This window comes from Molothrus ater, chromosome 32, assembly GCF_012460135.2.
Source record: "Molothrus ater isolate BHLD 08-10-18 breed brown headed cowbird chromosome 32, BPBGC_Mater_1.1, whole genome shotgun sequence".
Classification (NCBI taxonomy): domain Eukaryota; kingdom Metazoa; phylum Chordata; class Aves; order Passeriformes; family Icteridae; genus Molothrus; species Molothrus ater.
This window is the reverse complement of record NC_071659.1, coordinates 1,270,053-1,280,993: the sequence shown is the minus strand read 5'-3', so window position 1 is coordinate 1,280,993 and position 10,941 is coordinate 1,270,053. Positions and strand designations below refer to the sequence as shown.

At 55.6% G+C, this 10,941-nt stretch overlaps 1 protein-coding gene across 1 annotated transcript in view; it reads right to left on the bottom strand.

Annotated features, from left to right (window-relative positions):
• Positions 1-10,941, bottom strand: part of SCARA5 (scavenger receptor class A member 5) — a 29,916-nt gene continuing 18,975 nt past the window's right edge. The window contains exons 6-9 of the mRNA XM_036405267.2: positions 8,867-8,965; positions 3,517-3,579; positions 2,346-2,537; positions 1-697 (exon numbers count right to left, since the gene is read on the bottom strand). Coding sequence (XP_036261160.1) covers positions 561-697; positions 2,346-2,537; positions 3,517-3,579; positions 8,867-8,965 — 491 coding nt within the window. The 3' untranslated portion in view covers positions 1-560. The remainder of the gene's footprint in view (positions 698-2,345; positions 2,538-3,516; positions 3,580-8,866; positions 8,966-10,941) is intronic.

Here is a 10,941-nt window from a genome sequence, read left to right as displayed (position 1 = left end):
AGTCTGTCCGTTCGGTGTCAGTCTGTCTGTCCGTTCGGTGTCAGTCTGTTATGGGTGTGTTTCGGTGTCTGTCTGTCCGTTCGGGGTCAGTCTGTCCGTTGGGTGTCAGTCTGTTACGGGGTGTATTTTGGGGTCAGTCTGTCCGTTCGGTGTCAGTCTGTCCGTTCGGGGTCAGTCTGTCCGTTCGGTGTCAGTCTGTTACGGGGTGTGTTTCGGTGTCAGTCTGTCTGTCCGTTCGGGGTCATTCTGTCTGTCCGTTCGGTGTCAGTCTGTTATGGGTGTGTTTCGGTGTCAGTCTGTCTGTCCGTTCGGTGTCAGTCTGTTACGGGGTGTGTTTCGGTGTCAGTCTGTCTGTCCGTTCGGTGTCAGTCTGTCTGTCCGTTCGGGGTCAGTCTGTTACGGGGTGTGTTTCGCTGTCTGTCTGTCCGTTCGGTGTCAGTCTGTTACGGGGTGTGTTTCGGTGTCAGTCTGTCTGTCCGTTCGGTGTCAGTCTGTCTGTCCGTTCGGGGTCAGTCTGTTACGGGGTGTGTTTCGGTGTCAGTCTGTCTGTCCGTTCGGGGTCAGTCTGTCCGGCAGCGCACTCCGGCGTCCTCGGCGTGGCCGCAGTTGGTGCGGCCCCAGCCCGAGAAGCTGCAGAGCTCCAGGGACTCCTCGGTGCCCGTGCAGGAGACGTCGTCCATCCAGATCTTCCCGGAGCCTGCGGACGGACACACGGACACCGGAATTACCGGGGATCCCACAGGAGCCATTCCCGAAACCCGAGGAACCGATCCCCGGGATCCCGATGACCCATTCCTGAATCCCACAGGAGCCATTCCCAATCCCACAGGAGCCGTTCCCGAATCCCACAGGAGCTGTTCCCGAATCCCACGGGAGCCATTCCCAATCCCACAGGAGCCGGTCCCGAATCCCACAGGAGCCATTCCCGAATCCCACAGGAACCATTCCCTGGGATCCTGAGGAGCCGTTCCTAATCCTGAGGAGCCGTTCCCAATCCCAAATCCTGTTCCTGAATCCCACAGGAGCCATTCCTAATCCCAAGGAGCCGATCTCAAATCCCATTCCTGATCCCGAGGAGCCATTCCCAATCCCGAATCCCACAGGAGCCATTCCCAATCCCCAGGAGCCAATCCCAAATCCCGTTCCTGATCCTGAGGAGCTGTTCCAAATCCCAAATCCCATTCCCAATCCCAAGGAGCTGTTCCCGAATCCCACAGGAGGCGTTTCTGATCCCGAATCCAGTTCCTGATCCTGAGGAGCCATTCCCAATCCCAAATCCCACAGGAGCCGTTCCTGAATCCTGAGGAGCATTCCCTGGCATCCTGAGGACCTGTACCCCAATCCCACAGGAGCTGTTCCCAATCCCAAATCTCGTTCCTAATCCCGTTTCCCATTCCTGGTGCCACAGGAGCCATTCCCAAATCCCAGGAAGCCATTCCCAATCCCGAGGAGCCGTTTCCGAATCCCACAGGAGCTGTTCCCCATCCCGAATCCCGTTCCCAATCCCGAGGAGCCATTCCCAATCCCAAATCCCGTTCCCAAATCCCACAGAAGCTGTTCCCCATCCCAAATCCCATTCCTATTCCCGAATTCCACTCCCAAATCCCACAGGAGCTGTTCCTGATCCCGAATCCTGTTCCCAATCCCAAGGAGCCATTCCCGAATCCCGTTCCCAATCCGAAATCCCATCCTCCAATCCCAAGGAGCCTTTCCCCGGGATCCCAAGGAGCTGTTCCCAAATCCCGAGGAGCCGCTCCCCATCCCAAATCCCGTTCCCAATCCCAAATCCTGTTTCCGAGTCCCACAGGAGCTGTTCCCTATCCTGAATCCTGTTCCCACTCCTGAATCCCATTCCCGATACCAAATCCCATTCCTGAATCCCACAGGAGCCATTCCCCATCCTGAATCCCGTTCCTCGTCCCAAATCCCATTCCCAAATCCCACAGGAGCTGTTCCCCATCCTGAATCCCGTTCCCAAATCCCACAGGAGCCATTCCCCATCCTGAATCCCGTTCCTCGTCCCAAATCCCGTTCCTGAATCCCACAGGAGCCGTTCCCCATCCCGAATCCCGTTCCCAAATCCCACAGGAGCCGTTCCCCATCCTGAATCCCGTTTTCAATCCCGAATCCCGTTCCCAATCCCAAATCCTGTTTCTGAGTCCCACAGGAGCCGTTCCCCATCCCGAATCCCGTTCCCAATCCCGAATCCTGTTCCCGAATCCCGTTCCCGCCGCCATTCCTGTTCCCGAATCCCGTTCCCGCGGAGCCATTCCCGATCCCGCGGAGCCGTTCCCGCTGCCGATCCCGAATCCCGTTCCCGCCGCCGTTCCCGCTGTTTGGCGCACCTTGTCCGAAGCGCGCCATGCGGAAGACGTCGGCGGCGCCGGGGTAGCCCAGCATGCGGCACGCCACGTCCCCGTCCCGCCCGTCCCAGCCGTCGTCGCACACCGAGCCCCAGCGCCGCTCGTGGAAAATCTCCAGGCGCCCCTCGTGGGCCCCGGAGCCGTTCACCAGCCGCACCGAGCCCTCCGAGGGAGCTGGGAGGGACATGGGGACACCAGGATGGACATGGGGACACCAGGAGGGACATGGGGACAGCAGGATGGACATGATGGACATGGGGACACCAGGGGGGACATGGGGACAGTAAACGTGGGGACAGGAGCCATTCACCAGCCGCACCGAGCCCTCCGAGGGAGCTGGGGGGACACCGGGATGGACATGGGGACACCAGGGGGGACATGGGGACACCAGGGGGGGGACAGTAAACATGGGGACAGCAGGGGGGACATGAAGACACCAGGAGGGACATGGGGACACCAGGAGGGACATGGGGGCAGCAGCCATGGGGATGGGGACAGCAGCCGTGGGGGCAGCAGCCATGGTGGCATGACCCGTGGTGACGTCATCCACGGTGACGTCATCCACGGTGACATCATCCACGGTGACGTCATCCACGGTGGAATAATCCAGGGTGACATCCCCAGGGATTGTGGCATCTCAAAGGGATGGGGACCTCCCACATGGTGACATCATCCAAGCTGACACCATCCATGGTGGAATCTCCAGGGATGCTGTCCCCAGGCCGGGACGTCCCTGGGATTCCATGGACAGTGTCCCCAGGCCGGGACGTCCCTGGGATTCCATGGACAATGTCCCCAGGCCGGGATGTCCCTGGGATTCCATGGACAATGTCCCCAGGCCGGGATGTCCCTGGGATTCCATGGACAATGTCCCCAGGCCGGGACGTCCCTGGGATTCCATGGACAATGTCCCCAGGCCGGGATATCCCTGGGATTCCATGGACAGTGTCCCCAGGCCGGGACGTCCCTGGGATTCCATGGACAATGTCCCCAGGCCGGGACGTCCCTGGGATCGCAGGAGAACCCCGGGACGGTTTTCCCAGTGTCAGGAATTCCTCTTTCCCTCAGGAATTTCCCCTCCCCGGGCTCCCAATTCCCAAAACTCTCCCCGGGCTCCGCGCCGGGATCTCCGTGGGGAGCGCCCGGAACTCACCGGTGCCAGCAGCGGCTCCTCGGTCCCCCCGGTCCCCCTTGTCCCCCTTGGGGCCGCGCTCGCCTGGGAAGAGAGGAGACGGAATCCTGGGGGTGCACTGACACCCCCACAGAAATCCACAGAAATTCCCAGAAATTCACAGGAATCCACAGAAATCCCCAGAAATCCCCAGAAATTCACAGAAATCCCCAGAAATTCCCACAAATCCCCAGAAATCCACAGAAATTCCCATCCCTCTTTGATGCCCCTGGACCCCCAGAAATCCTCAGGAATTCCCATAAAGTCCCATAAATTCCCATCCCTCTGTGACCCCCCCCAGATCCCATAAATCCCGCCAAACCCCCATCACTCCCAATATCCCATTTCCCATCCCTACTCCCAAAAATGGCAATTCCCAAAAATCCTCTGGGAAGGCGCCTGCGGCGGAGGGAAGACAAAGGCCCGGCGCTCCTGGAATTCCTGACTGCAGATCCCAAAAAGGGCAGCAAACCCCGGGATTTGGGGATGAAATTCCCCCCGTGGAGGTGGAAAAGCCCGTTTGGGGCTAAAAACGCCTCATTTGGGGGCCAGGGGTGGGGATTCCCAAATCCCTGAGGGAGCACCAGGAAATCATGGAATGGTATCCATGGGAAAGGGCAATGCCAGGGGGTCGGGAGCAGCTGGATAAACATTCCTGCCTGTTTGATATCCCGGGAATGATTCCATATCCCGGGAATGATTCCATATCCCGGGAATGATTCTATATCCCAGTCATGGTTCAATATCCCGGGAATTATTCAGTATCCCAATAATGGTTTTAATATCCCAGGAATGATTCAATATCCCAGCAATGATTCCGTATCTCTCTCATGGTTCTATATCCCAGGAATGATTCCATATCCCGGGAATGATTCCATATCCCAGCCATGGTTTGATATCCTGGGAATGATTCCATATCCCAATCATGATTTTATATCCTGGGAATGATTCCATATCCCGGGAATGATTCCATATCCCAATCATGGTTTGACATCCCAGGAATGATTCCATATCCCAATCATGGTTTAATATCATGGGAATGATTGCATATCCCAATATTGGCTTAGTATCCTGGGAATGATTCCATATCCCGGGAATGATTCCATACCCCAATCATGGTTTGATATCCCGGGAATTATTCCATATCCTGGGAATTATTCAGTACCGAAATCATGGTTTAATATCCCGGGAATGATTCCATATCCCAATCATGGCTTAATATCCCAGGAATTATTCAGTATCCCCATCATGGTTTAATATCCCGGGAATGATTCCATATCCCAGCCATGGTTTGATATCCCAGGAATGATTCCATATCCCAATCATGGTTTGATATCCTGGGAATGATTCCATATCCCAATAATGGTTTTATATCCTGGGAATGATTCCATATCCCGGGAATTATTCAGTATCAAAATCATGGTTTAATATCCTGGGCATTATTCAATATCCCAGTCATGGTTTAATATCCCGGGAATTATTCAATATGTGAATCATGGTTTGATATCCCGGGAATGATTCCATATCCCAATCATGGTTTAATATCCTGGGCATTATTCCATATCCCAATCATGGTTTGATATCCTGGGAATGATTCCATATCCCGGGAATTATTCAGTATCAAAATCATGGTTTAATATCCTGGGAATGATTCCATATCCCAATCATTGTTTAATATCCTGGGAATTATTCAATATCCCAATCATGGTTTGATATCCCGGGAATGATTCCATATTCCAGGAATGATTCCATATCCCAGTCATGGTTCAATATCCCGTTAATGACCTCACTAACGAGCTCGGACATTCCTTGGCTCTCCCGGCGCCTCCTCCTCCCTCATTCCCAGCTTTTCCAGGCCCTGATTTGCCGATCCCAGCTTGGCCAAGCCTGGCCCGATCCCAAGGAAAGGCCCAGGGATGCTCCAGGAACAACAAACAACACCCGAAAACCCGGGAGAAAGGAAAACGCGGGATGGGAAACGATCCCAAAAATGCCGAGCCGGGCAGGAAATTCCTGCCCTTTCCCTGGGAGAGCGGGATTGCTCCCGCGGGCTGCGTGGGACGGGGGAAAGGGATGGAGCTGATGGGATCCAGATGGAAAATCCCGGGAACGGGGCCAGGGATGCGGCTCCCGCCTCGGGATGGGGTCGGGATCCTGGAGCGGCCCCGGCTCCTCACATCCAGAAATCCCCAGGGATTGGGAAGAGACAGTGCCTGGTTCGGGGGGTTCGTCCCCAAAATGGGGTGGGGGAGAGGGTGGAGCGGTGCCGGGAATTCTGGGATCAAGGGTGCGCAGGATCCATCCCGAGGGATTTTTATGGAATTCGGGACTCACAGTGAAGCCCCTGAATCCCAAAATTCCTTCTCAAGGAGGGGTCGGGATGGGGCTGGATCCAACGCCAGGCTGGGAGAGCAGCTGGGAATGTGCAGCTGGATCAGGGGAGGATCCAGGGAATCCTTGGAGCCGCTTCCCCATCCCAAAGGGGCTCCAGGAGAGCTGGGACTGGGGCAAGGGCTGGAGGGAGCCAGGGAATGGCTTCCAGTGGGAAAGGGGAGCTTGGGATGGTGGGATCTTGGGAAGGGATTCCTGGCTGGGCTGGGATTCCCAGAGAATCCCTGGATCCCTGGCAGTGTCCAAGGGTGGATTGGGATCACCCTGGGATCGTGGGAGGTGTCTCTGGGATCAGGGATTTGAAGGTCCATGGATCCCATCCCAAATCATTCCAAGATTCTGGGATCAGGGACACTCAGGATCCATCCCGAGGGATTTTTATGGAATTCAGGGATGGAAAAGGGAAGGGAGACCCTTCCTGGAGTCCCCAGTTCCCAGTGAATTCCCAAAATTCCTTGTGGAGGAGGAGTCGGGATGGGGACGGATCCAACCCCAGCCTGGGAGAGCTGGGAATGGAGGGAATTCCTTGGGAAAGGGGAGCTTGAGGTGGGATCTCGGAAAAGAATTCCTGGCTGGGCTGGAATTCCCAGAGAATCCCTGGATCCCTGGCAGTGTCCAGGGAAAGGCTGGATCACCCTGGGGCCGTGGAACGTGGAGCAGGATTCCCATCCTGAAATCCCAAATCCCCAACTTGTCCCGGTTTCCGCCGCCGCCCCGAGAGCAGCAGCAGCAGCAGCAGCGGGAGCCCGGGAATCCCGGGATGGGGTGGGTGGGAAGGGACCCTCAATCCCATCCCATTCCAACCCCGGCACCTCCCGCTATTCCCGGGCTGTTCCAGCCTTTCCTGGGACGCTCCTGGGGATCCAGGGGCAGCCGCAGCTTCTCCGTTTTTCCCTCTTCTCCCCCCTTTTCCCATCTCTCCTCTCTTCCCTGGAATTCTCTGGTGGGAATAACTCGGTGACTGCAGCTCCTGAGGAGTTCGGGCTGGAGAAGGTCCCAAAAATGGGATCCAATTCCCGGAGGGAGCCTCGGGGCTGGGACAGAGCCCGGGAATTTGGGAGAAGCTTCTCCTGCTCCATCCTGCCCGGCGCCTTCCCCCAGACACCACCAGAGCATTCCAGGCCCTTCTCAGATATTATTTTTTTTGTTTTTTGGGATTGGGCACAGAATGCAGGCCCAGGCACAGTGACAGAGACCCTCAGCTCCTCCCACGGATCTGCAGGGATGGGTGGATCCCAAAACCCTGGGAAAAGCCCCAGGAGAATCCACCGAACCCATCTTTCCGGGTGGAATCAGGTTCTGCCTCCAGGAACATTCCCAAAAAACTCCACCCTGGGGATGTTCCTGAAGGAATCTTCTCTTTTCCCCCTGAATTTATCCCCGAATTCCGATCCCAGGTTGGATTTTTCCTGCTCTTTCCTCCTGAGCGTATTCCCTGCACGACCTTTTCCATGGAAAAGTGGGGAGGGTGGATCTGTCCTCACTTCCCAGGATAATTTTTCCCATTTGGAAATGAGGAAAAAAATTCCCCACTGGGGTCATTTTGAGGAAAAACCCATCGAGAACGGGAAAATACCAACGAGGAAAAGGACTTGGGAATCTGCTGTTCCTCTGCCAGGCCGGAGCCCCTCCAGGAGAGGTTTAAACCTGGAAATTTCCACGAGGAGGCTCCTCCACACCTAAAACCCCATCCCAGGATTCCTGGGATGCGATTCCCGAGGAACCGAGGGCTCCTGTGCTCGGCAGGGAGTCCTTGGAGAAGGATCCTGCAGAAATCTGGGATTTAAGGCAAAGCCTGGCTCTGGATCCGTGCCCAGGCCTGGGTCTGTTTCCCGTAAATTCCAGAGAATCCCATAAAACTGCCCGGGCGCTGCCAGAGGGGCTGGAATTCCATTGGAAAAGGGGTCGGATGAACCCCTGGATCCGACATTCCCGATCTCCGGGGTGGGGGGGACACACATTGGAGCGGGGACAGCAGGGATCCCTGGGATGGGGACGGGATCCGGGAATGGCTTTGGGGTTTTCATGGAATTGCTGAGGTTGGCAAAGCCCTGAGAGACCATCGAGAGCAGAGGTGGAGCTCCCATTCCCAAGGGATCCGAATCCGTGGGAATGTGGCTCATGGAGATGCGGACTGGGGTGGGAATGGTTGGGCTCGGAGAGCTTTTCCAGCCTCAACAATTCCACGATTCCTCGGCGAGCAGATCCAGCATCGGGGCCGGCAAATCCCAACCCGACCAGCCGGGGATTTTTGGGATCATTTTCTGGATTTAAGGGGATCTTGACAAGAGCCAGTGAGGAAACCCCGACATTCCTGGTGCTCCAGGGATGTATCCAGGGGTTTTCCAACCTCCTGGAGCAACCTGGGATACTGGAAGATGTGGAAGGGCATGGAATTCAAGGATCTTTAAGGTTGCTTCCCACTCAGTCCCAATCCCAATCCCAATCCCAGTCCCAATCCTAATCCCAATCACCTCCAGGTTTCTATTCCCTACAATTCCCAGCTCTTCCTGGGATGTTTTCCCTTCCAGCCTCCCCAGCAGGAATTTTGAGGCACAAAGGGCATTTTTTGGGGTTTTCAATCCCGTTTTTGGTTGCAGCTGGGAATTTCCCATCCCAGGTGTCCGGGGGCAGCCGTGTCCCGCTAAATCCCGACTCCCTACTCCCACAGCTTTCCTGGGAAGATGGGAAACCGCAGCCAGCCGGGAACACCCCAGAAAACACCAGGAGATCATTCCCAAATCCCTGCCAGAGCCCCGTGGAGTGGGAGGACATCCCAAATCCATCCTTTCCCTCGGTGGACGGTGAAGGAATTGTTGGGATTCCCGTTCCTCCAGGAGGTCCGGGCGGTCCCCGAGCCAGAGGATCCCCCGGCCCCCCTCATCCCGGGATCTCCGGAGCCCGTGTGATCCCGGATTCCCGCCGGGATCCGCCTCCCTACCTTTGAGCCCCCGCGTTCCCGCGGGGCCGCGCGGGCCCAGCTCCCCCTGGTCCCCCTTCAGCCCCCGCGGGCCGGGCGGGCCCCGCTCCCCGGGAAGGCCTGGAATGAGGAGCAGGGACACAAAATGAGGCGGCTCCAGCAGAATTCCACAACCCCGATGCACCTGGGAACGCCGGGAGAGCCCGGAGAGTCCGTCCCGTGCTGGGGAGGGTGAAAATTTGACAAGGAAGGGTCACAGATGTGGGTGCCTGGCAGAAAGATTTGTGAATGTGGAGTCTGATGAAGGAATAGAGATGGAAGCAAGTTTTGATGTAGAAGAAAAGAATTGCTGAGCCAGTCTGGCTGGATAACCAAGGAGGCAAAGGGTCTGTGAGTTAGAAGGGGTTTTTATGGCTTAGAGCAAAGGATAAACCCACCCCAAACAAGAAGATGTTTTTACCAAGCAGAAACAGAGCACAGGCAAACAAGTAAATAAAAGGTCTCAGAATTTTCCACTGCAAGAAAACTGAGAAACAACTTCTGGCTTAAACTGCAATGTACTGACTTTTAGTGATTGGAGAACAGTGACATGAATATGGTAATTACAGCAGTTATGATAGGCTATAGATAATAGTTAAGGTGTAGATTGGTTCTACTGTGTGAAGATGCTCAGCAAAGAAAAGTCTAGAATGCAGTGTAACCAAAAGAAAAGAATATAATGCATTTGTAACCAAAAGAAAAGTATAGAATGCATTTGTAACCAAAAGGAAAGTATAGAATTCAATGTAACCAAAAGAAAATAATATAATGCATTGTGACCAAAAGAAAATAATAGAATGCATTGCAACCAAAAGAAAAGTATAGAATGCAATGTAACCAATCCCAGGTTTTATCCCTCATCCTGCAGAGGCTCAAATCCCAAAAGCTGAAAATAATCAGGAGCCAAAACAATGGGAACAAGGAATTTGAGTAGAAAAATAATGGGGGGGAAATGCCTGGAGGCCTGCATCTCTCATTTCGGCCCTTACAGCCCCATCCTTCTCCTGTGCTTCCCTGGGATCCAGGATGGATTTACCCGGGTGCTGAGGAATTCCTGAGCGCCCTCAGGCTGGGATGGAGCCGGCCTAGATTGGGTTCCAAAGCTGGGGATCAAGGAAGGAGAACCAGGATCTGTCCTGAGGAGTTGGGATGTGTCCCCCCGAGCCCCAGGTCTCCAGGATCCACGCTGTCCAAGGGGTTGGAGGTTTGCTGGAGAAGGAGGGGGATGGAACCCCCTGGTGTGGGCATTCCCCGCCTCCGGGAGGTGGGAATTGGGCTGGAGTTTGGGAATTCCTTCACAGGAGACACATCCCAACCTTGGAGGTGACCTCCGTCCGTGTGGAACCTGGACCTGGATCTGGATCTGCTCCTGGACCTGGACCTGGGCCTGCTCCTGGTCCTAGTCCTGGTTCTGGATCTGCTCCTGATCCTGGTCCTGGACCCAGATCTGGATCTGCTCCTGGTCCTGGACCTGGTCCTGGACCCAGATCTGGTCCTGGCTCTGGAACTGGATTTTGACCTGGACCTGGATCTGGTCCTGGATCTGGATCTGCTCCTGATCTTGGACCTGGACCTGGACCTGGATCCAGCTGTGAATCTGGTCCTGGACTCGATCCTGGTCCTGAAACTGGACCTGGATCTGGGTCTGCATCTGGACTTGGATCTGGACCTGGATCCAGTTGTGGATCTGATCCTGGACCTGATTCTGGTCCTGAAACTGGACCTGATCCTGGTCCTGAATGTGGGTCTGGACCTGGATCTGGGTCTGGATCTGAAATCTAAACTTGGATCTGGACCTGGATCTGGGTCTGGATCTGAAATCTAAACTTGGGTCTGGACCTGGATCTGCATCTGGTCCTGGCCCCCAGCTTGGTCCTGGACCGGGATCCAGGTCTGGCTCCGGGGTGGAGGGAGGGACCCTGTGCTGGAGACGGGATCTGCTGGGACCTTGGGATGGTCCCACGGGATCGATCCAGGTGGGGCTCAGCCCAAGCCTGAGCCGGGCTCGGGTCCAAAGCTCCGCCAGGGTTTAAGCCCGGCTCTGTCCCTGTGGAGGG